The sequence below is a fragment of the Sparus aurata genome, chromosome 9 (genome assembly GCF_900880675.1).
Source record: "Sparus aurata chromosome 9, fSpaAur1.1, whole genome shotgun sequence".
Classification (NCBI taxonomy): domain Eukaryota; kingdom Metazoa; phylum Chordata; class Actinopteri; order Spariformes; family Sparidae; genus Sparus; species Sparus aurata.
Window position 1 is genome coordinate 19,221,695 of NC_044195.1, and position 26,808 is coordinate 19,248,502.

The 26,808-nt window shown below is 40.9% G+C and overlaps 2 protein-coding genes across 3 annotated transcripts in view; both read right to left on the bottom strand.

The window, feature by feature from the left end:
• Positions 1-1,595: 1,595 nt before the first annotated feature.
• On the bottom strand, positions 1,596-3,997 carry sp5a (Sp5 transcription factor a). Its single transcript, XM_030429238.1, has 2 exons — positions 3,478-3,997; positions 1,596-3,143 (listed from the first exon to the last, which is right to left on the bottom strand). The coding sequence occupies exons 1-2, from the start codon at positions 3,526-3,528 to the stop codon at positions 2,067-2,069; spliced, it is 1,128 nt and encodes a 375-aa protein (XP_030285098.1). The 5' UTR covers positions 3,529-3,997; the 3' UTR covers positions 1,596-2,066.
• A 4,445-nt stretch (positions 3,998-8,442) lies between these two features.
• Positions 8,443-26,808, bottom strand: part of myo3b (myosin IIIB) — a 77,562-nt gene continuing 59,196 nt past the window's right edge. For both annotated transcript variants that reach the window (XM_030429236.1, XM_030429235.1), the window contains 4 exons: positions 17,649-17,749; positions 17,225-17,271; positions 16,717-16,872; positions 8,443-8,577 (listed from right to left, as the gene is read on the bottom strand). In XM_030429236.1, coding sequence (XP_030285096.1) covers positions 16,764-16,872; positions 17,225-17,271; positions 17,649-17,749 — 257 coding nt within the window. In that variant the 3' untranslated portion in view covers positions 8,443-8,577; positions 16,717-16,763. The remainder of the gene's footprint in view (positions 8,578-16,716; positions 16,873-17,224; positions 17,272-17,648; positions 17,750-26,808) is intronic.

Below are 26,808 nucleotides of genomic sequence, written 5' to 3' on the forward strand. Positions count from 1 at the left end.
CCTCCAAGCATGGACCTCTGAAGTAATCAGTTACATTTATCATGATAATATTTGACTGCCCTTATGGAGCAACTTACAAAAGGGGGCGCTGTTGAGGCAGAAAAGTGATAGATGAAGGGTAGCAGTTGTTCTCTTTTAGACTGACATCTTCAGTGATCCCTCAGAAAACAGACAGGAGAACAAGGGGTCACGGCTGGAGACACAACTCTTGAGTTGTTGAACTGGATGTGTGGATCGTTGTATCACCGTTCAGATTCTCTGAGATACTGAAGAGTTGATCACTTCCCTGTAGACGCTTTAATCTTAGAAAATAATTCTGTTGCTTCCAGTTGAGGTCACTTAAAATCCAAGATGGGACAACCTGTGTGAAGGAGGTCACCCAAAGAAATACTGACCGGGAAATAGCAGCTAGTTTACTGCACTTTGTCAGGCGGTGTATCAATATTACCTGACACTTAATCGAGGTGTTTGTATGTCATACGTGTGCCCTACAATTGCAGTTGCTCCTCATCATGTTGGACAAGGAAAAATAACAACTTAATAAATAAGCTGGACTGTCGTTAACTGTCCGCTAAGTGTCAGTCAAACAGGTAAGACATTAAAATTGCTGCACATCCTGAGTGTAACACGCAAAGTGTTTTTCTGTTAATGGGTTTCATCTCAACCTACGGTGTCGCTGCAAAGTCCAGAGGTAAATGTAAAACTCAGAAACTGTGGCACAAAGAGAACAGACCACATCTATTAGAGTGCATTAAAACATTAGAGCACTTCTACAGCTGACTCTAATGGCAATAAAATGAACCTCAACTGTGAAAAAAATATCGAAAACTGTGATGTTCTCCAAATGTAATATTTATTTTATTTATTTCAAGGGTTCTTTGCATTTTACCTCATAATTTACTGAGGTTCATACCTCCATGCTTAAAAGGTAGAGCTTGGAGTTTAACTAAATCTTATTTCAGAACAACAGCACCTGTGTTCACCTCTGAAGCGCTCAGGTCTACATATGATGGAGAGGAATCTGTGCGTTTTGACTCACTTTGCGGCCAAATTTCAGGGCTCACACAACTGTTTAACAGTGTACTCTAAATGTTTGGACAGCGTGTACATTTCCAATTATTTCTGTAGAGATTTTCAAATGCAATCCAGACCAACTCAACCTCTCTCACCTCTGTGTTGCCTTAATATTGTGGCGCTCGTGTTAAAGGTTAAACAACAAGAGCAGTAAAGGTGTAAGGTCCATAAATGTCCTTTTCAAAAATGCAGTCATCTTTTTCACCTTCAGAAGAGCCAATAAGTTATATTACATGTTGATCTATTTTGGTTGGATTGATCTTTTTTTTTACCATCACCATCATCTGGAATCCTAACTTTTTCTCGTGAGTCCTCAAATCACTTACATTTTTCAATTTAACTAAACAAAATAGCTGGATATTTATAGCTCTTTTTTAGCTGTTGTTTTGTTTTTGTTTTTTTTTTACAACAATTCACTACACACAATAATCAAGGTACAACTGAATCTTTTTCTTTACACATGAAAGCCTGAATATCTCGTCACCAGTAAGACTGAGAGATATTAAATGAATTATTCTGAGTTGAGGAAAAATGTTATAATCTTTATTCTCACACAGTATTTGGGTCATATCAACAATAGCAGATCTTTTCAAGAAGAGCATGCTTTAGAAACACCCCATAAGGAGCAAAAAACGGACACTTTCATTCAACAAAAGCTATTAAATATAATTTACAGGGGAGTGAAATCTTCCACCGAAGACAATGATCAAAACACAAGTTGAAAACTTGTCTTGTTGATATGATATAGACAGTGAATTCAAACTCATGAGCTAAAACTTCTCCATGGTCCCAAATTAACTTATGAAACTTTATATATGTACAAAATATGTGCTACACAGAACCAGCAATGTTAGAAACTAGTGTCAGGGTGTGAGAACCAACAAAACGAAGGGAATTAAAAAACGCAGCTCACTGTGTACTTGAACTAATGTAGGACTGACTGTATTGCACTAGTGATGTCTACTCTTTAAAACGACTGACTACAAGGTGTGTTACAACATATTCCTCGTGTCTTCCCTTTTGACGTGGCCGAGTGTCTTGTCGTGGCACTTGCTCTTTTTGTTCTGGTGAGTTTTGACATGTTTTGCCAAGTGGTCACTCCTCATGAACCTCTTGCAGCAGTCCGGGCAAACAAAGCGCTTCTCGCCCGTGTGAGTTCTCAGGTGTCTCTGCAGCTCGTCCGACCTGGTGAAACTCTTGCCACAGAACAGCCAGTTGCACACAAACGGCCGCTCCCCAGAGTGCCACCTCAGGTGCGCCTTGAGGTGAGAAGTTTTCCCGTAAACTTTCCCGCAGCCCGGTATGTGACAAATGTGCTGCTTCTTCTTGCCGGGCTCGTCGCTGGACGTGGAGGACTGGCAGTTCGGACACCTGCACCTCCTGCACCGCCGCGCGGTCGCGAGAGGGGACTTGGTGTGCAGCAGAGCCGCGATCTGCGTCTGGTACTGCGCGAAGTCCGTGTGCCCCAGAACCAAGCCCCTCTGCAGCTGGAAGCGGTGGTGGCCGAGGGAGGACGTGTGGCTGACGTGGTTCCCCTGCTGGAGGCTCCACCACGGAATATCCTCCCCAGGGTTTGGGGACAACTGTCTCTGCTGCTGGTGCACAAGGCCGGAATGTCCCGTGACAAAACTTGGCATCGCGGGCGGGATGGGAGTTGGAGCCGCGTAACTGACAGCGGGGACATAGGTGGGAGGGCAGGTGGACTGCAGGGACTGCATGGAGCAAGGTAACATCTTCACGGGGGAGAAGTCATAGGGGTACGAGGGGTCCGCCGGAGGGGTGAGGGGCAGTTCGTGGTGCGAGCTGAAGGAGCTCTGGATGTGCGCGGACAGCTGGGGCTTGGAGGATAGTCCGAAAGTGGAGTTGCTCGCCAGGCTGCTCTGAGGAGTCCCCTCGTTAGTCCACGGGTGAAACAACCGAGAAGGGGAGCCCAGGGTCGGGTCGTAGGGGACCTGGAGGAAGTCCGTCGGGTTGGATCCGTGGTGGTGCCCGATCCGGTTACAAGTGGCAGCCAGGAGAGCCAGCGGGGAGTGCTTACAGTTCTCTGGAGAGGAGTTTGGAGTGCGATCCTGGAGAGCCAGACACACATTTTCTACATTACAATCACGATACACACACAGATGATGTGCCGCCGCACAAACGATGAAATGTTTTTTTGTCTGAACAGTTTTAAATATCAGGGACGGCGATGACATAAAAGTTATGTTGCAGCAGAAGTCATTAACGCGCAAAAAACCCCCAAAACAAATTAGCGATAGTAATTGAGTTATATGACGCAGGACTATCAAGAGAACACGTCTTTTATATACTCGTAAAAAAATTCACGTAAATCAACCCGGGCTGAGCGACTTTACAAGTTATCAAAAGTCGTCAAAAGTGAGGAAGGAAACTTGCTGCACAAACCTGGAGAAAAGCCTGGAGTGTCTCATTCCGCAGTACAGCCACTGCTGCCATGGTAAGACGTCCTCCTCCCTTCTCGACGGCGGAAAAAAAAAAAAAAACACACGCAAAACAAATAAAAATAAAAAGCGCTTAATTCAGATAAATATGTGCATTCGCGGTGAAAATGTGTCGCGTTCGAGCGAGCGAGGTTCCTCCACTCTCTCGGTGCGTCCTCTCTCCCAGATATCCTCGGTCTATCTGAAGAGTGAGGGATCACTTCTTAGAATTTGATAAGGACTTTGGTGGGCCGCCAGCCAGTCAGAAATAAGATTTATTACTTTGAAGTTTGCCGCTGCCCAATCATCAAAGAATAGCGGCTCTTTGAGAGGGGAAAGCAAATCCTTTGAATCCACAAAGCTCCTATGGTGTGTTTGTTGGTCTGGATAAAGGAGCTGATTATTAGGGGGGATGGGAAGGGAGGAGATAAAGGCGGGACAATTAATGAAGTAATCACTATGTGGGAAATGTATATACACAAATAATTGGATTTTCTTGATCAAAGACCCCCATGCCGCCTGGAGACCCCGGTATTGGATGCTGTAGTCATCTGATCCTCTTTTTGTAATTAAGGATTTGTAGCAGAACCCTATGTGACAATGTGACATTGTTATCTCTGGAGATCTCCAAGAGCGGTGGCTTGCCTTGTTTGATGGGGAGGAAAAAGAGACCGAAATCAAGTGACTCAACACAAAGTTTCTCATCTCTGAAGAATCTGCGTCTTTTTTTCCTTTTTTTTTTCCTAATGTGAATTAAAATGTCTTTGTTGCTCGCTTTGAACCCGCACCACAGCATTAAACACTTAATTATGCCCTCTCTGAATTATTTAAATACTTATTTCTCTTTTTCCATTTGTTTTTATCAGAACCTTACTCCTGATTTTTTCATTTTGTTTTATTTCTCCCTCTCTTTGTTCAGCACCAGAGCCTCAGGGGTAAAAAAGATCCCAGCAGCTAATTCAAATTATAACAGGTTACTTTACATGACACAAAAAGGGGGGAAACCTCTGTTTTAAATCAGGTGACAAAAGCAGCACTTGAAATGCTGATGTCTCAATACTCGCTCTGTCAGTATGTGTGTGGAGGAGGAGGCTCTCATAAGCATCCGAACTGAACTTTAACACAAAGGCTAAACTGCAATGTGATATTTTTCTTTTCCCTTTCGTTTTTTGTTTCAGAACATCTAATGAAGGCAAAAAAAAAAAAGTATGCAGTTTTCATAAGATAACATCCAAACTTTTTGTGGCAGAGCAGTGGAAATGGAAGTTGTAGTTTTTCTATATCAACTCTCTGATCTTTATCTAGCTTCCCTGCAGAAACAATCACTGTCCTCTCAACTAGTTTGGAGCGGCAGATTTTGAATTAGATCTGTTCCTTTGAAGGGATTAATGTTCCCAGTCCTCTCCCACGGCTTTACACACAGTCATGAGGGAAAGGGGGAGTCCTGCTGGGCTGTACTGGAGCCATGTTAAACTACAGAACTGGCTACAGGAGTGGTGTACTCACACTGTCAACTGATAGCTAAAAATAAATAAACTAGTGCAGATTAACCTTGTTTACATCACGTATGGCAGCAGCAGGGCAATGAAGTTTGTTGTATAGAGAGCTTATAAAAAATATGAAGAAAACAGGAAGGTTTGAATCCAGAGCCATGTTTTATTAAATCTGGCGCTTCCAGAGAAACTGTGTGTGTACTTTTGTAGTAACTTAAGTTTTTATAAGTTACACTTGTGCTTTTTGGAAACCATCTTGTAAAGATCTTATTAAAATGCTTGTGATTTTACAGGATCACACAATATATGAAGGGACCCTTTATTAACATTTTATAAGTTATAACTAATAACTTCAGTTAATAAATCATTTACTAAAAAGCATCCAAGAGAAGCAACTTTGGGTTGCCAAGTTGTGAAAAATACCCTTTTTATGATGTTTATCTTCCCTTGTAACACAAAAATACCGTATTTTAATGTTTTTTTAATTTGCTGGTGAGATGAATTTCACTTTGAATAACTGAATCTTTCGCAAACCTGGCATCCCAACATTTGTTCTTACTGATCTGTAAACAAATCTGTAGTTTTGTAATTCTATGTTCACCTGTTTTGAGATCTTTTGTGTCAAAATCCTATGATCTTTTAAAGTGAATAGATATACGCTAATACAGAGCAATTTGGCTTAATAACTAATGGCTTTATAAATGGTTAATAAATCATTTACAGATGCTTTATAGATCATTTGGAATCCATTCACAAGTTATGGGTCGCCAAGTTGTGAAGAATCCCTGCTGCTGATGTCTATCTTCCCCATGGATAACACGACAACACTGTCGTTTGATGTTTTTAATCCCTCAGTCAGATGGATTTCACTTTGGATAACACTTTATTAACTTCTTATTGAAATACGGCAGACTTCATGGCTTATTAGAAAGTGAGAAAACCTTAAGAATTCATTTTTGTTACTTATTCATTTAATGGTAACATTTATAAACAAACATACATGACGAAAACCAGCCAATCTGGCAAACCAAGACTCATTTATGAATGCCAAATTAGTGCATAAAGCATCTGTAAATGATTTATTTACCATGGACAAAGCCATTAGTTACTGTGTGTGAAGTGCACTGTATTAGTGTTCATGTATTCACCTATAAGGATTGAAGGATTTTGACACAAAACAGCTCAAAACAAGTTGAAAGAGAATTCATAAAAATGACTGAACAGTTAATAAATCAGCGAGCAAGCACAAGTTTTGGGTCACCAGGTTGTGAAAATTCCTTTGCTCAGTGTTTTTGCCATAACAATGTAGTCATGAATGTAGGTAAAATATCAATAACTACATCCAGGTTTCTCACTTCTCACCAACTATGCTGCAATGTATAATGCAAAATGTTAAAAAGTAGTTCATTTATTGTTTTTACACAAATGTTATTTTAGATAAAACCTTAACCTTGTTAGTATCAATGGTGGTTATAAAGCACCTGTCAATGATTTCTTAAACATTTATAAAGCTGTTAGTCACTATTTTTCATCATTCATAATGGACGCCTCAGTAGAAGATGATACCACAATATTTTTACAGTGAAATTTGCTTTATTTGAGTACATTTATTCCCTACCCTGTTTGACTAAAAGACTGTGACACAGCGTGGCTCAAAACAGTTGAAAAGACATTTATGAAATTGGTAAATGCTGTAAACTCAGGTAACCAGCGGTACTGACCAGCTCAGACATCACAGCAGTACACATCTCTACAGTCTACTTCAAAAGTTGTGTATTTGTGCAGAGAAGTGCTGTCACTTGATTTTTTGCCTTCAGGTTTAAATGTCAGATAAATGTCAAATGTTGTAATCTCCTCTCTCATGTCAAACCAGACTACTGTAAAAGTAAAGGGAGAATCCACCCAAAAACGGAATTAAGATTTTCCACCATCCCGAGCGGCGGCAGCAGCAGCAGCAGCACAGATTTGTGGACATTAAAGCAGCAGAAATTAATTCTGGTTTGAGGTGGATTTCACTTAAATCTGCTTTACATGTGAGCTGTCATGCTATGCAAAGGCAAATTACAGCCATATATGACAACCACATGAATTTTGTGAACCATCAGCATTACCAAATTATTGATATCTTCCTTTGAGATACTTGCTTCAGCCCTAAAAGCAAGTTCTTACATTTTAATGCATCTCAATGGGACTCCAGCTGAGGGATGGATTTGGCTGAGCAGGACTTTGATATAGTTTGTAAGAAATTCATGACTGTGTGCTCGACACAATGTCCAGTCCCCGAGGTAATTTACTTGCTCCAAACCTTTGCAGTCTTATGGCCATGCCTCAAGTTTTACAGGGTCACCTCAGCAGTGGTTTGGCTAAAAGAAATTTTTCCTGCGGCATTTGATGGGAAAATTAAGTTGGAGGAACCGCCACTGCAGTAGTTTTCTGCCTGTACACTGAAAGATGTGAACATGGAAGCAGCCTGCACCATCCATGTATTTCATTTGGTACTTTACAGCATACAGCAGAGTCGATTAAAAAGAGGTGAGACATGTATGAAGCTGCATTTAAGCATCAACTGGTATTATCGCAACTGTGGAGACAGTTATATGCACAGAGTCCAAGACAAATTTACCTACAGAGATAATTAAAATATCACATATCGCATACTATCAAAATGCATCGCAATGCATCGTTTTGCATCGTATCGTATCGTATCGTATCGTATCGCATCGTATTGCATCGTGTCGTACTGCACTGTACTGTATTGTATCGTACCTTATCTAAAAGGTTGGAAACTGAAGCAGGTATTTTTCAAGATATGTTAAACTTGGCTCGTTCAATTTGAATTTCATGACTTTAAAACTGAATGAAACATTTTCCAAAAGTTCAACCCGTGACAGACAGGTGCTTGGATTCGCAAAATTGGCTCATTAATTTCATATTGGCATTTTTGTAACTTGTTGACTTAACTTTCACGTTATCATTCTACTGTGAATTAAGTCCCCAAAAGACACAACATTTTTAGAACATGTTGCTAAGATCATTTCAATTAAAACAACAACAGATACAACAGAAATCTATACTAAAATGTATCAAAGTATGTTCCCCTGGTAGTCACCAAATTGTGGTTGGTAAATCTGCTTAGTGCGATTCTAATAGCAAACTTTGGTGATAAAACTAAAATAAAAGTTCAAATTCATCTGTAACTTTGTGTTTTTTCAAATTTTTGGCAATGCAGCTACAAGGTGTATAACCCTACCTACTATGACAAAGTGAGAACGGAAAGAGATGGAATTGATTAACTGTAATTTACACAATATTATCTTGTGTATTAACATGCTATTGTCAGTGTTGATATATTGCGACACCCCTAGTTTTGCCTAATATGTGAAAAGGATTGCAATTTTCTACTGAATGTGAGGAAAAAATGCACCAGTAGTCAAAGATCAGCAGTTTAAACACGTTTATTTGCCTCATATAAAACTGCAGTTTGCTAGAAATAAATAAAAATGTACAACAGACATGACATGTGTCGCTGAGTTTGTTTTGGTTCCCGTCCAGTTCAGGTTGAAGAAGGCAATCTGCGGAAGAGAGACAAGAACTGCATCAATCAACATAACGCAGCACATTTAAAATACTTCAGTTTTCACTTTATATCATTTTCAACTTGTTGTATTGGCGTCACTGGATCTGAGAAAGTAGAGCTGCATGTGATCTTGACATTTTGAGCGAGCTGACAGAGAGAACGGAGGATCTGACAGAGACAGGGGGCAATGCCACAACACGAACCCTTTTTAACTTTCCATATTCTCCGGACAGTTGGAGAGAAAACAGGTTCCACATCTGTCTCATGCGAGAGATATCAGAGATGGGGATGAGGGTGGGGGAGCGAGGAGGAGGTGGTGCATGTGTGAGAGTGAGAGTTGGAGTGTGTGGGAGAGAGAAAGAGAGAGAGAGAGGGGAGATGGGGGGGAGGGAGAGAGACGCTCGAGGCTACTGGGTACTTGAGCCGCTATAATGGTGTCTCGTATGAGAAAACATCTGTGAATTTCCTCAGTGATCTACAACAAAGTATAACTCAGAGCAGTCACTCAGCCGACCTTTGAAGTTGCTGTCTGACAGAAAGCTGCCATTGTTCGCAGCCCCCAACACACAGAAACTCCAACTTTGGTCTCACTAATTTTCCCTGCAATGCGATACAACTCTTTTTTTCTCTCCCCTTCTCTTCCGAGCCTATGATGCTGCGGATCTGTGCATATTCAAGGGCAAAGAGCAAAGCAGTGGCAATGTGCACGGCTGACCTGGGGTCACGTAGGGGCGGGACAGGTCATTTTACCTTCCCTCAGCCCACCCTAGATGCTTTAATCCATCCATCCCTAAAGAGGGAAACACTCTCCCTCTGTGATGATGTACAAGGTTACAGCCTGCAGTGCTCTACCAGGAAGAATTACAATAATAAGATCTCATCGCCAATCATCATTTAAACTTTGAGGCCATGAACAAGAACAGGTGGTTTAGATTTATACTATACTTAATATTAAAATATTCTTGCACTATAGTGAATACCTTCCAGGTGCCATTGAGCCAGAACACATGAGCAATAGCTGCTAAAGGCTTCTTGCAACTTTAGGTAGGCAATGATGCAACTGATGGAAATTTTGAGGTATTGTCGTCTATGAATGCTTCGAAGATGCACAACAGGTTCTTGGTTCTTAGTTGAGGAGCCAGTACAGATACATTTACTTTTTGACAAGTATGAATAACATTGTAAAGAGCTTGTTTTGTAAATAGGGGTGGGCAGTGTGCCGGTTTAGTCATCGCTGTCACTTTTAGCCAGGACATTAATTTAACAATACTGTCAATAGAGATGTAGCATATCAAAAATAATGTCCTTCACTGTAGTTGTGAAAACAGGCAGATACAGAGCCAGACACGTACACGAAGAACATTTCCACCTAAAAAAAATGTCCCCACAACAATTAGAAAACTCAAGGGCCAACAACATAGAAACTCAAGCTCAGGGATGGATAGAGTTCAAAATTGGAACCCGAACCTTTTCCGTGAGGACGCAAGGAAAAAAATCCCCCAAAATTCAAGTCATATTGCCCAACCTTATCTGTAAAGAGATATAGATCTGAAGCTCAATGCTGAGGCAGTTCATTCAACAGTTTTAATAAATCATAAATTAAGCAATTTCTGTACAACCCATATTAACTTCACACTTAAATTAACAAACTAATAAATCACGCCCACTTCTGGTTTAAGCCCCACCCATGCAGAGCAGGGCTACAGATACATTGGTAACAGATAAAGATAGTGGTGTACTTGCTCATTCATAGTTCTCAGCTCCCTCAAAGCACGAAAATGAACAGCAAAATCTGCAAAAATGCCATTGTTGATACTTTTACCATCAAATTGTTCAGGTTCATAACTTTCCTTCAGCATCCTAGAAATCTTGGATGTTGTGATGAGTGAACTGATCTGTATAAATGTATTAATTTGAGTAAAAGATTTTAAAAAAGGAGACAAAAGTTTGGTAAAGCAATGAAAAACAAAGTGAAATAAACTATATAAAGAAACTGTAAGTAATTCCATTTTTTTAGTGACAGACCCTGTGTCAGTAGAAGTACTGTTTTGCTCAAGTCAACCAAAAGGAAAGGCGTGTGCAGAAAGTAAAGAAAATACTGTAATTACACTGTGTAATCTGACTGTGGGTGGTCTACACGGACAACTACTCAAATATCTAGGAGCTGTTGGACATATTTTAAAGCATTTAGACCGGTCTCCACTTTATTCTGACCTCAATCAAAAGGTCGTCTGGTTGAGCACCAGGCGATTCGTCCCTGCTCCTCCTGGCAGTGGCAAAAAGACAAGCTTTCTGTTGTGCATCCCAAACTGAAACAAGGCCGTGGTAATTCTCACACTGTTACCCGTCCAGCGTTTATTCAACGGCAGCTGGTCCCACCATCTGGGAAAGCAGCACCGGGGCAAAACAAAACAGGTTACACCTTTGGCCATGCCAAGTCTGCAAGTGCCCCACTCCTTCTACAAACTGAGAGAGGCTAATCACAATTTCACGCTCTGATTTGTCAAATCCCATTCCAGCACCGGAGGCACCAAGAAAACTTTTAAGGCAATAAATTTCATGGGCGTACAGGATAACAGCCCCTCCATACCGTTCCTGTTGTTTCATGTAAGCCTTTTTTCTTGCTTCACCCCTCTTAGCAACTGAATGGCTACACCTCTCTTATGCAAATGGGGGAGGAAGCTGTAATTTTGACCAAAACATTTGGTCACCACCAAGATTAGCAGTCTGAAAACAAACTCTTATCTACTCATGCATGCATTTGCTATTCATGCAAATGTTAACAACAAAACAGTGCACAGAGCACCCTCAACAAACTGCAGGTGTGAGGAAGCTGAAACAAAAGCCACTGTAACCCTAATGGCATCCCTTGTCATTAAGAGACCTTTGATGTATGTACTCAACAGACTCTTTTATCTCCTTCTTCCTCTTCGCCTCTTACTCTCTCTGCCTCTACCCGGCTCAGCCAGTTTCTTTATTAATGCCGTCTTTGGGGAATGTTCTTTTGCTCAGAGCCCTCAACACACATCTGGGTGACGCTCACGTCATGTCGCTTTCTTTCGGCAGCGGTCGTTAGCCAGCGCCGAGCATCACAATGCGAAGTCTGTAGCCGTCCCGTTCGTCCTCCGTTCTTGAAGTCGGTGGGAACAAGAACTGCTCCAAAACAAGGCTTTGGCGTTAATTCTTTACTTATAAAACGGTGGTATGCAATCAGAATATAGTGTGATATATTCTACTGTGGTGGAAAACTGACACATCTGGATATGAAAAGCACGTAAACTGCATTAAAACAGTATTTGAAAAGGGTGCACATGAAATACAGGTATTCAAACTCTCCCTTTGAACTCAAAGGATATAGAAACAGGACAATGTTGGCCTAATCGTGTTCTCTCTTTGAAGTGAGACATCACTATTAGGTGAAAAGGTAAGTATGCTTCTTTAGAAAATAAAAAGCTTTTCATCATTTGTTAAGGCTGCAGCTCGAGTGATTTTCATGAAGGTGGTTTAAAACTTTGGATAACGGCGTTTGAGGCTGCCTCGGATGCAGCTTAAAATGAAAGTGCTGCACATGAAGCAAATAGCTAAAATGGCAAGAATAACACCAGCAGTAACGTTAGCCACATTAAAGCAGTCCTCTCTCGCGCGCCAGATGTTGTCAGATTTAATGAGGAAAAACAAGAGGGAGCTGGATTTACGGAGAGGTATTAAAGAGAAAGCAGGTGTCAGGCCCCCGAACGCTGGCTTGCGACCCAAAACGCGACGAGAGTCCAAGCAAACAGGAGCTCCGTTTAAATCGGTCCGAACAACTTTTTGTGAGAGTGACGACAGCATTTCATAACATTTGCTTTTTTGCAACACATAATCAGCTAGCCAAGGCAATTACCTACACACCTCCGCTCACCTCCCCTCGTATGCTAAAGCAGGCAATCAGCCAGGGAGTTAATTTGGCAGAGAAAAACAGGGGAAGAAACACCCACTCTGGAACCATTTGTCACCACAGTCCAACCTTGTTATTCAAACTAGCGAGCCTATTTGAAATTCCTCTCCATGGTAAAAACAGGGCCAAAATAATCAAGGGAGCATGATCACACTTAATTGATTCAGTGTACTTTTAAGATGCACTACAGGGTGCTGGGGTGACCTATTTCAGAGTGCTCTTCAGAGGAGCCAACTATCCCAGCAAGGGAGTAATGCACAACGAGGATTTTAATTATTGCAGGATCTGTGGTTACGACCGGAGGTGAAATGCTTCTGAACTAACTGTGACACCACATTATAACACTGCCAGTGGTCGGGCTGTTACTCCTTGAATTATTTTATTTAGAGCTAAATATGACAATAAATTGAAAAAAGAAAGATAAACAGGACTTTATTATGATGCAGCTTAATTATGTGAACTAATCTGATCACGGAAACAGCTGATCTCTACTGTTTTCAGGCATAGCTGTCCGCAGATAATTAGAACCAAGTCTCAAACACCACAGGATTTAATGACCTGAGAAGAAGACATTAACACATTTTAAGATAAATATAGTTATTAAATAAGAGCTGCTTTTTGCTGCCTTTTACATCTTTTTCATAGTCTTGTAGATGGAGAGGTGTAATGTTACTAAGCATCTTCGCCCAAGGGCTGTGATTTAGTACAATTTTGGGTACTTTAGTTGAGTATTTCCATTTTATGCTACTTACTACTTATAAGTCACTGCAATTGTGAGGGAAATATGTGCTTTTTACTCATTTAACAACAATAGTTACTCGTTGCCCTGCAGATTTTATTACACGAAAATCAATGACAGGCTTAAAAACAGAATACGTTGTTGTTAATGAAACTACCCAGAACAATTTAGAATAAGCTCCACCTCAACTAACTCCTCCATACATACCTCCGCCAAGGTACAACAATCCCATTTAATTCAATCAAGTCTAATCCAATATCAAATAAAACGTGTTTAAATCCATTAGATCTGGATTTTATTTGGATCCGTATCAAATTGTACTTGCTCATAGATACCAGCCACCTAAATATGCCTGATTTATTTAATCCAGTGCCATGCGTTACACCCTGAGAACTGAATGAAAACGTTGAAAAAACACCCTCGCAATGTTAAAGAAAGTGAGAAAAATCTATCTGTCCCTTTATCGGCATCTGCACCACAAGATTAAAGCGGTCTAATCTGGGCTGAGACCCATTAAGTATTTTTTGTGTGATCCACAAACAAATGGACATTTGCGACATAAACTCCTTAGTGGAGGTAACAATCCAATAATAAGCAGATAATAATGTTAAAATGACAGGAGTCAGTTTCTACATTAAAATATGTACTTTTAAGCATGGTTCAGAGTGTCTTGTAACAGGGTGAACAGTGTCTCTGTCTCAGCCATCACTTGTTTCTGCACTTTTGAGAGTGTCGGATCACAGCGTTACATACATGTTTACTTCAAACATACATGTTTACAACACATAACATTGTTAAGGCCTCATGAGTTTTGTCTGTGGTTAACACCTACATTACATCTGACAAACTGTTACAGACCTGGGATTTGTATTGACAACAGTGTTGCTGCACTCAGAGACTGTAAGGGTGCAAAACAGCAAAAAATGAAAATTTCTACTAGTTACTTTAAGCACATTTCACTGCTAATATAACACATTTACTTAAAGTGGAACAACTTTCCCTCCCCCCTTGCATTTCCGAGTGGCATTATATTTGTTGCAAAGACAACTTGATCGTTCCTGTTGTCCTCAGATTAGCAACAAGGGACAAAACATGAGTTTATTTATTCATTTAGTCCATAATGGAGACGTGAAAGCAGATAGGAATAGTGCCACCTGACTGGATCACCAGTCAGCCTTCACTGAAGGCGATTTCAGTGGCACACAGAATAGCACAGTGAATGTGAGGTTTATATGGAACCAATCTTCATGCTGATGGTGTCATTATTTTATAACCATTACACTGTGCAATCAACATTTCCTTCATGATGATGGTGATGATGATGATGATGATGATGATAAGCAAAAATCTTGTATCACCAGTTCAAGTAACATTGTAACATCAAAGTAGGGGTTCTAAAGGAGCATTTCACATACTTTTTAATTAAAGGATCTAAATACTTTTTTCACCACTGTTTAGACATTGTGGATTGACAGTGCTACCACTAAAAGCATTGTGGCTGTTCAACACAACAAATAGCATAGTTATGGTTGGAAAATGACAGGGTTGAAACCACAGTGAAACCATGCATCATCTCAAATTTCTCTCACACCATGTTTTGATTATATTACTGTGTAAATTGAAGACGCATCTCAAGAAATCCCTCATGTTTCACATGCTTTTAAAAGGAGAAATAAGACATAGAAGCAGATATGTCATGGTGATGAGTCAGACCTCCTTGTCTCAACTTGAGTCTGACCCTCACAGCACTGAGCTGTGGGATTTGATGAACACTTTGGGCCTCCTTAAACCAAACAGGTTAATCCTGTGAACCTGAACCTTAAGTGAAGCCGGTCTCGCTACCGAGGCAGAGCTCTAATGTTTTCCCCACTGAGTATACGGAGGATGAGATCCTCAGTCATACCACCCTACTCTTCCTATTAAGATCAAAATCTCCTCTCAGGCCCTCGGGTGTCAACAAAGGGAGATGCAGTAAATGATATGCAAATTGAAAATAAAAAAAAAAAGCTCCACAAATCAACTCGCCAGCCCTGCATTTCCGACACTTCACATCTTAAAAGAAAATTCCTGTATTTAGGGTAAAATTCAAAGTGAGGTCTAGCTCTGCCTCTGTGGGGCTATGTGTGGTGATTCCAGCACTGAGACAGCACAAAGCCCCTCTAACTACCGGCAGCTCGCTGTGGGAGAACTCGCAGGGAGAGTTCGGGCTTTCAGAGGGATTTGTCTCTGGATCTGTCTTAGACAATAGACATAGCATGTAAAATAGGTAGATGTTCCCAAGTCTGGTTATAACACCACTGAGTTAAGGAACAGGCTGCCTGCTAGATGAGGAGCTCCTTGGAGCAATAAAAAATCCCGCTGGGCCAGAATTTAAGATCAGGGATTGTAGATTTTAGACCTTATTTAAGATTTTGGTCATGACATATTTCAAACAAATGCAAGCACATAATTAAAATATTGTATGGTGTATGGTGACATACACACTGTAGGTAGTGTTATGTATTCCATCATACATCAGATTAAAGTATGCTGGGCAACTCTGACGCTGCCCCTGGATTGGATAAGGCCCCGCAATAGTCATGCTTTAAATTAAATTTGGGGCAGTGCACAGATAATAGTCAATTGACGGAAAAGAATCGATGACTGTTTCAATTTTAAGAATTTTGGTACTGTCGTGATTTATCAAGATAGATAAGCAAACAACTGCGGGTTAAAGCTTTAAATATCCAACGATTCTTTTGCTTCTCTTCTATTGATAACATTATATTTGTTGGAAGTGATTATCTTCAAAGTTTCATAGAATGAATCATCAGCGAATAACATTTTTAGTAGATACACAGAATAGAGCTTAAACACCTGACAAAACAACAAAGAAAGAGGGGTGTCTCACATTGTCTTTAAATGTTATTGTGATATTTTTAGGCTGTATCGCGGTGCACAATACACATCTTTGGATAAATACTCATCAGTGATGTGGATATAGTGACTAAGTGGGTAAAGGCAAGAATGAGAACAAGAAGAACAGTCTGGTAAGTTCAGGAAATTACATCACTTTACTGTAATGCAGCCAAATAAGTCATTGTGGTGCAGAAACACAATATTATCACACATTGTGATGCATTGAGAGGCACAGCAGCAGCAAGTGATGGGCAGTACATAAGCTAGGAAGATGTCTAGAGTCCGTCTTCCTGCTAAATGTTACATCTCTACCTATAATCAAGCATTGTGAAAAAATGCAAATAAATGTGGTGGCTTATCTCACAAAATAAATACGTTGCTTATAGAAAGCAGTTGTTGTAATATCGCCGAGGAGTAGGTCGTTTCCTGAACATACTTTCCGACCACTGCGCAGGTCGCTTATTCTGCACTGCTGCTACTTGCTCCACATACCGCAGCACATCCAACACTGAGGATGCTCTTTGGAGTGTCTGTCTGCATGTCTGGTGCGTCTGTCTTACCGGTTGACATGGTTGTAAGGCTCAGCTCTGACTGACGAGTGGGCCCGCTAGAAAGGGTGGGAGGGGGGGGCAGTCGAGTACTCTTCCTCGGGGATTGACTCCACAGTTGACAGTAATTTGTAGTACTCATCTTCTCCATCCAGCACTTTGATTTGACTGAGAGAAGGGAAAGAAAAAAGTAACTGGGATTCAGAAGTCTTGATGTAGAGTAAAAGCAATATTTGCAGCTGCGGCGATGAGGCGTTTTCTTAAGCACACAGATCTGAATCAGGACGTCATTTATAGGACAAATACAAGTTAGACCTTCAACAATTAAAAACAGCATGCTGACAAAGCCATAATATGTAACACCCCCCCTCTAATGACGCACAGCGACCGCTCATAAAAAGCCTGTTATTTTCGGCTCTCCATTTACATTATAAGAAAACAACTCCATTTCTGGATTCTCCTATTCCACAAAGGGCCTGTTCTGTTTAGAGTTGCTGTAAGTAGGAAAGCAGTTATTTACCCAAGTTTTCTCGGCTTCCTCTTGCTCCCCTGGTAATCCAGAGTTCTCTGAGGAAAGGGCCAAGAGCACACAGTCAAAAGATGAGCAGAGAGTCATTAATTTTTAATTCAAAGTGATTTTGTGTTGAATGCGAGCAGATGCTGATAATATCAGAAGTCACAGCATAATTTTTTCTGATCAAAGGGCTCAAGTGAGTCTGATGAAGCATGCATCTTGCTCAGCTTTGATAAACCACATCAATTATTCACCGTGAAGGCAGACATCCTGACATGAAAGCAACAGATAAAGAGCATAAGCACATGTTCAAGACAAGAGGCAGAGAAGCGTGGGGGTGGGGCTCCAGGGTCTGGCACAGGTAGGTTTAATTGTATTATCATGTGGAACCAAAGTCAGACAAAGGCCTTTATCGGCACTTTGAACTCACATTTAGCTGGTTGTAGTACAGGCTGTCTTCAGGGCTGTTGAGCAGCTTGGGCTGCTGGCCCCGCCGGCGAGGAGTTCTCTGCTGCAGCTTCATCACTGGACCTGCAACAGAGGAAAAACGAGGGCAGTGATCCAACCGAGCAAAACAACAACAACAAGCACACCAGCACGACATCAGCGGTGATGACAGCAGCCGCAAAACAGATTCTGCCCTCCACTTTGGTAAATCTGCACCCTCGTGTGACAAAGTGGCAGAAACATCTCAAATGTTTTCCGGTTTAGGTTAAAGATTATGTAATTTCATTGATGAGCTGACTCAATATCAGCTTAACATTGCAAGAATACAGACGCGTGAACCACGTCTAATTATATCTGTGCTCACAGGTGCAGCAGACCGCAGTTCAATTTACTGAATAGCTGCAGTGGATGAGGTAGAGGGGAGACTGTGGCGTGCTGCAGTGGATACACTCTCACTTTCCCGTGACCACATAACGAGTGAAGTGATTCTTGAGCGTGTTCACACTGAGGCGCAGATTGAGTGAAAACTGACGCAGTGCCAGTTACAATGTAGGCATGACAGCTGTGACCATCTTGACAAATCATGCACCTCGTTTAAGCGCATTCCTAAGACAGAAAAACAACCACCTACTGAGATGAATAAAAAAAAGAGTTGCTACTATCGCTTGCTAACGGTCCTGATAAAAAATAGACAGTGGCGACACTTGATGACACCAAGAAAGTGCTAGAAATCATATTCATTGCATGGATCTGTATTTTAATATAACCTAATAACAGGTTAGACAATTTAATACATTTAGTTTTGGAGAAGGAAAAGTATAATGTTGTAATGCATCAAACATTTGTGTCAGTGAGGAGATCAGCGTTATCTTGTGTAACGGGTGTACGGGTGTTTAGAGTCTTTCACAAAGTGCTGTTTTTCTGCTGAAGACAGTTTTCTGGAGTAGACGAGGAACATTAGAACCTCGAATAAGAATATTTTTGGTTTGGGACGAATTATTTGCCAACAGAATTAGTGCTGAGTGATAAATAGTATTTTCATTGCCATTGTGATACAAACATGTGTAGTACAGATGTTGCAAAAAGAGGGCCTGAGATTGGAGGAATTACAAAAATCTTTTTATTTACAACTGCCATGCACTCACACTCAGCAAGAGCAAGAAGAAGAAACCCCACCAAACCATCAGCTCCCCTCGCTTTAAGTGGCGTCTATTTGGTGGTGGTTGTGAGGTTAGCTACAGTAACATGATGTCTGAGGGAGGAGAGAAAAGCTACTTCAGGCACTTCGGTATTGTTTTTGTTTTTATCATATCGCTATCACAGTATTGATCAATGTTATCGTACATCGCAGAACTTACTCATATTGAGTGGGCCTAAATAAGATCAGGATCAAGTAGCAGGTTCTTAACATATTGCAGCTAAAATAAGCCAGTAAGTTGAAGTTGTTCCACTGCAGAGATATAATGTAAAAGAATCCAAAATACAACAGTTGGATATTTTGGGAAATAAGTTTATTCAGAGTTATATGAGATGATTGACAGCAATCTCATATCTGTAATTTGCATATAGCCAGCAGCCAGTTAGCTTAGCTTAGCAATTAAGACTGGAAACATGGTTAAAAGCTTAAAAATGAATTTACTACAACTACAACTTGACATTTTACACATACGTTTTTAGTGTGATTAAACAAATGAATGAGGTTCAAAATATTAATGTGAGCTAGTGAGCTTTAGAGAGCTGCTTTTGTTACCTTTGGCAAAAACCAGGCTGTTTTTCTAGTCTTTATGCTAAGCTAAGCTAACTGACTGTCTGTTGTAGGTTCATATCAATCTTTTCATCTAACTGCTGGCAAAAAAGCAAGTAAGAGTCATTCCCAAAAGTATTCCTTTAAAGGATCAGTTCACCTCAATAAAAAAAAACTATATTTTTCACATTTTGTATTAGAGCAGTTAGATGCAGTAGTTAAGTAATCAATTGTTGAGATTTGACAATTAACCCCTGGCGCTGGTTCTTGAACTTGTTCCACTCAGGATTATTTGAACCTTGCACTGCCTAGCTAACTAGCCCAGCCTGGATGTGTTAACAACGGAGAAAGTTGCACAAGCCAGAACGATATGATGCACCCACTACGTTTGCATTTCAGGTCAAGAAAAAAAAATGAAATTTTTTTTCTTGGTTCCAGCCTGGAAAATACTTTTCAGGTTACAAGCCAGTTCATTTTTGCTTGAAGTGCTTCATGGTGGTTCCAAATTAGTTCTGCATACTGGGATACAGTCGGTTCAGTTTTGATGGAAAAGGGATATGTGACTGAGAATTGTGCTGCTACCCCAGTACAATGGAAGAGTATAGAATTTAATTTATGGTGATTTGGATTAATTGACCCTTTAAAATCCGACACTGACTCAGCAGATCAAGGAGTCTAGATGTCGATGTTAACCCTCCTACTTCGTACTGAAATCACTGACACAAATGTGAGCCATCACTAATCTATAAAACAGAAAAAGAAGTAATTTTACACATTCAGATTCCCAGAGAATTATTCATTGCACCGCAGAAAGTTAAATGTTATTGACGACTTACTAAAGAATAATGACTTATTATTCAAACAAAAGACGATCATGACGGCTTTTTGACATTCTTCTACTACAGCGCGGGCTGGGTTTCAAAATTTATAGGTTACAAAAGTGTGTTTTAAAGCCAAGACACCTTTACAAGGAGGCATCTATATTTAATGTCAGATAACGTTTCATCTTCTTTGCCTACGTTTTCGGGGGAGACAGGACATTTCTTCATCATCTCTCGCTACCTCGGCTGCTCTACCTTGACTAAAGCTGCATTTGCTTTTTCCATCTTAACACTACTTTGTACTCACTTTGAACAGACCTCATCACATCTCAATCCTATACATCAAAGAGCAAGCTCCCCCCGCCAACTCTCACCTACCAGCCCCCCCCCCCCCCCCCAATCTTTCCTCGGCTTTCTTGATGTTATTCAAACCAGCACAGGTTTACTAAAGTCACACTTTGTAAATGCCCAGAAAGTTCCTCTCAGGTCTGAGATATTAGTGAACTTTTACCGTGAATGTTATCTATCCATGCCTCAGAGGTGTTAACACTGTGTGAATCCTTGTCACCCTCATATTTGGATATTTGGATAGATCTCATGCACTGAGGAAAATAGCTGAGAAAAAACCAAAACAGCTGTATGTATCTCTTCTAATCAAGTAGCTCAGTTTGGCCGCAGCAAAAGCTCTTCGGTTTAAATATTAACACTGTGATTGAATTGTGCAAAGTTGCTGCTTAGATCTACCGCATCTTCCTGGCATGTTGTGAAAAGAAAATAAACCAGCACAAAGAGAAATGTTTGCACCTTACTGTTTAGTAAAACAATGTCTGTATGTAGGACATTGTTGTGCTAATGATGCAGAAATGGATTTGATAAACAAATGTTTTATTCCCCTGAAACTGCATCAAAGAACTCAATCACAAATAATAAATCCTCACGTCCTTGAAACGAAGTCTCAAAATGCAATCACATTGTAAAACAGACTGCATTGACTTTATGTATGTCTTTGTTTTATCTAAAAAACAATACAAAATAGCCACTACACAAATCCAGAAAAAAACTACACACTGACTCTTAACTGCATTGATAGTATCTGAGTGCTTCAGACCTTCGAATGCAGCAAAAAGCTGATTTTGTAGGGGTGAACGATTCAGTTTTAATGTTGAGATTACAACTGGTGCTGCAACCTGAATCCTGACTGTCTCTTAAAACTGGCATCTGTTGATTTCAATGGCAATAACATCAACTGTGAGAGGTAAATTTACTCAGCTGCAGACAATTAACATATTTCTGGGAAAGAGAAGTCTTGATTGTTGCCAGAAATAATATTCTGTGTCTAAGCACTGGTCAAGAATAATTTTGTGGAAGACGAACCATCACTCCATATAATTTATTTTCTGTCTGTAGGTACACCACTTTGTTACGTACTGAATTATCTCAACACCCTGCTGCTGCCTGCCAAGCAATACCTGAGTATTCGCTTCGGTACCACCTGACTTCGTAGCAGCTTCTTTCCTCAGACTGTGAGAAACTTCAATTATTTTTATAATTTATCATTTAATTATCCATTTATATAATTTTGTTTTTATGAAGAGCATAAAGAGACTACAGCTATCATTTTGTTGTACAATCCTGGTTGTATAATGAAAAATAAATTGATTTTGAATCTTGAACAATTGGATAGATTGCGATGAAACTTCATGGAGACATTCATGATCGGATGATGAATCAAAATTGCTTAATTGGTTCTCTGACTTTGCTCCTATGACATTATCAGGTTTACAACATTACCTTCAGCTAGCATGCTAACATGCTCAACAAAGATAGCATGTTAGCATTAAGCTCAAAGAAAAACATTAGCTCCCGCGTCACAGAGACCGTCGACTCTGAGATGACTTTTCTCTGACTGGCTGGTGCCTTTGAATTTAAGTTTCTGCTTCCAAAAGTGATCTTACACGATTCCTACGCCTCCATAGGAACCAGATTTAACAAATACCAGGATAAATCTGGGATTGTGGTGAGTACAATCAGCTGTCGTTTGATAAAATGTGGACCACGTATTAAGGCCTGTATTTTAGATTGTAGAAAATAATTGCATTTTAAATCGCACTTGCCAAATTTGGTTGAGGTCTCAATTAGACATTTTCCCTCATACTGCTCAGCTGCAGACCTGAAGCCCAAACCAGGACACACGGGGGTTTCAGCACCACCATTTATCCATTCTGACCTGCAGCGATTAGAGCGTGTAGCAGATCAGAGGATGGGTCAGGCCTCCCATCTCTGTGCCTCTGTTTGGGAAATCACTGCCATTTGATCCAGGCCAGCCCCAGAGGAATGCTGCTCCTGCAGATATATTACAGGCAAGGAAGGGGCTGCCAAACTGGCTTCTGGCATGGGAGAGTGCGGTTTGGACATGGGCAGTCAGAGCTGGGAAAGGGTCAGACAGTGGCTCACACCAGGGGTTTGCTAAATGATCGCGGGTAATGTGTGCTGTTTGGGGTGGGTAGGAATAATGGTCTACTGGGAATACAGAGGCAGCGCGGTTCATACAATATTGATTTCTCTGTATCAAAAGAAAGCCAAGCAGAGTTTGCTCGTCTCGGTGTGAAGACTTACATATTGTACATGTTTGCTTCTTGAGATAAAAAGGGGCCTGCAATTCTTTTTTTGAGATTGGCGTTTCTTTTATTTTTCAAAGAGCAGCAGATGACTTGTATTACATCTCTAAATACCACTTTGAAATCCCTGGAAAAATCAGAATGCTTCTCAGAAACAACATAAAAGAGCTGCTAAAAGGGATTTTTAGTGGAATAAATTAGAGATGTATCGATTTACTTCCAAAAAATCACGTGCCGCAATCACCTGACTTCTCCCAGACCACAGAGAACCACTTGGGCTTTGTTTATTCAGATGGAGGGAGTGGAGGCACCAAAAGGCATGGATTATAAGGAAAAATCATCAGTAGGGGCCTTTGATGTCTAAATGAGGCATGTGCAACCCAGACCCCTCTCTTTACCTCACAACCGCCTCCTCTCTCTCTCTCTCTCTCTCTCTCTCTCACACACACACACACACATGCACGGTACATAAACTCAGACACATGCATACAAAAACCAACGGCGGCATTATCCCTCAAACAAAGACTCCAAACAGATATCTGAAGAGGATTTCCAGAACTTCTCCTCTGAGATTTATCACCGCTCTCGTCATTTTGGACATCATACTTAAATAGCAACACTCATGTGCTTCGGATTATAAGACAAACTGTTCGAGTCCTGCAGATAATGTTGAGAAAAGAGTAGTTGTCCTGCATCTGTTTTCACTAATGCGAGCAGGGGATGTTGTTACTTACAACCAATTTTTCACACTGAAATCAATCATTTCCCCTGACAGCAGATTTTGGAACTTTGACTCCAAAAGAAATGTTTGTGCGAAGGGGAAGAAAAAAAAAGTGTCGGAACTTTGTGGAAGTCAATCATTTGTCGGAGGCATAATGCATTTAAGTTGAAGCTGTGACCTCGCAGGATGAGTAAAAAAAGTAAGAAGTGAGGAGGGAGAAGTGAATCACAAGAAAACCAGGGCAAAAATAGATAAAATATGCAAATCGATGGCATTAAGCCTTTTCTCTCCTGATCAATGGGATTCCTAATAATAATGCCTCCCTTATTTGTACAAAACTGCACTTTGCCCACAACAATGACAAACGAAGGAGAAAAAAACTTTGCTCAACTACATCAAATGAGTCAATCTTCATGTGAAATTACAGAGAACTTGGAGCATCATTTTTTCACCTTGATTTTACGTCTGAGGAGATTATTCTGTTGGAATTGTGATGATGAGTAGTTTGGAAGTACATCCTGTTAACTACTCCCACTGACATTAAGAGGATTACGTAGGTAGCGTCAGACAGAGGCAACTCCTTCCGTTAAGTTGAGTCTTTCCTATCCCTTCCAAATCTCTGCTGCCGCTACGTCGAGCCTGTAATTTGCCTAAAACTGAAGGCATCCGGTTGAGACGCTGCGATATGCGGAGACAGACAGATCAATCAAAAGGGCTGAGAGACAGCGAGAGGGTGGGAGCGTATTTGTCTAGAGAACACGGAGAGGGTGGATCATTTGTCTGGCAGATGCATGTTGATACGGTGATGCTGCTGCTGCTTTGCTGGAGGTGGTGGTGGTGGTGGTGGTGGGTTGTGCGAAGCAGCACCTGGTGGCTGCAAACCTTGTGGGAGGACATGTGGGAAGACGCTTAAGTGCTGAGGGGAGGGAGCGAGGAAGAGAGGAAAGTGAGATGTACTGGTGAGTGTGGGTTTGACCTCAGCGTGGCTTAAAAAAAACAACGTGCACATTTCCGACGAGCTCTCCCAGCTGCAGCTATAAAGCGCTCAGAGAGCTCAGGGCGACAAACAAAATCAATTCATATTGACTTTACCCTGTTATGCACTGCGGGGATGTAACTATAAGCAATACGTCAACATGGACTCAAAATATTCCTCGCAAAAACCTTTTCATTTTTCTCTCCCCTCATCCCTTCAAACGACCAGGTTAACTATCACGCGAGGCACAGAGGTAATTGGTCTCTGTGTTGTGGCTCCATTTTATCACTGTCTCTCTCTTGACATGTATGTTTACCACAACTATAATCTTCAAAAAGCCTGTTAACATAAGTAGCTCAGCTTTCATAAACCATAAAGTCAGCTCTGACTGATCCTCAGCACCATCCTGTTTACCACGCTGAGGAGCATAAGCAGCACTCTGATCATATCTGCTGCTTGCTAGCAAAGGCTTTCTTTCTGCAAGCGCCTCTTTGACTCATTTCCAAACATGTTGTATTAATATTCAGGCTCGGGAGACAGGTGATGAGAGGTGGCATCGTCTTGAGCGTGCAGCTCAAGCCTGCGCCGCGTATGTGTATAACTTTTTCACTGACAAAAACATGGGAAGTCAAAGGTTTGTGCTGCAGACAGCGCCTGGAGTACAAAGTGCTTTAATGCTCTCTTTCCACCATAAAATGCAACACTGCGGGTATTTTGCTAAAGAGTGAGAAAAGCTGCATAGCCTGGTGTCAGATATTGAGCGAAACAGACATCTATCCGAATCATCTCACTGCCTTGCCTGCTTTGTTTCACACATAAAAGAAAAAAGCCTTGCTGGGGACGTCACTTGCAACGCTAGGCTTTGTCAAATCACTTAGAAAAGACCCTAGCGTCCGTCAAACACATTGAGAGGTTCCAGGTCATGCCCCGGTGTTTTGGCATTAATGGGAGCAGGGTGTGGAGTGTGTGCGAGTGTCTGGAGGGGTGGGGTAATTCGATTTCCATGGCTAATTTTCTGTTTTTCTCCACTGGTGTCCTGAAACACTCCAGGTCGAGTTCCAGCCCGAGTGAGCCGACGCGATCACCAGAGGCGACAGCAGGATGAGACACAGGAAGGAGCCTGGTCTCCAAACATCTGGCAGGGCAAGGCTTCCATGACTCGCTCAACCTCGGGATGAAAAAAAAGGGCCCTCAGATCTGCAGGGATCAAAGTGTGCCCTGGGTGCCTGAGCCACCGCGGCCTCCCTCAACATATTCAAATGGGGTTTCCTGAAAGAAGCCGGAGCCACAAGCAGACCTTGGAACATAAACGAGGCAGGAGAAGGGGCGATGATGAATACCTGAAAATCTGTGTGCGCTCTGCAAAAAAATAAGTAAAGAGCTCGTAAAGCCCATGGCGGAAGAGGAAGAGGACTTTTCTTTATTTTGTCAGGATATTTAAATAGAATATAAGAGAAGTGTCAGACATGAAACGTTGGCTCCAGGCGAATTTAGTCAAGTGTAGAGACTCTTCAATTTACCTAATAATATCAAGTAGAAGTGAAAGAGAGAGTCTGACAAAGTGCAATAAATGATACTAATGACATTCATTATAAAAGAATATGTTCCACTAAGTCAGTGGTTCCCAACCTTGGGGTGGAGACGCCCCAAAGGGTCGCAAACAGGGTCTCCTTCTTTAAGTACGTTTGTAGTTTGTCTTGAGTTGTTGTAGTTTTACATTGTTAGGAAAAGAGAAACAATTTGCTAAAGTGCAACTTCAAATTTCTTGGGGAAATAAAATATTTTCAGAAATCGAGTTTTTTTCTTCATTCTACAGGCTCAACATTATTTCTTCTAAAAAAACACACAGACACTAATTTCTAAAAAAATCTTCTAAAACCTAAATTGTTTTCTATTGGAAAAAGGTTTTAATTCTCCTCAAGTCCAGACTGAAAGCACCTTATGATGGAGATTTTGTACTAGTTATGCTCTTAGGGATAAAAGAGAATAACGATAAATTCATCTTCTAACTTTTTTCTTTCATATTTTAGCTTTTTTTGTTTAAAAAACAAACACTTTGTCTTCTATGTGCTTTTAAAAAGCGCTCAAATTAAACAATTGAGCAATTCATGCCATACTGAGACCATAGTTTTGACAAAGGGGGCACGAGACAAAAAGATTGGTGATTAGTGCATTAGGTAATACAGCACAAAATAGTGCACTGTGCTACACTTAATGGTTTCAAAGCTTTATTTTAAGGTTGTATAGCTAAGCAAACATCTAT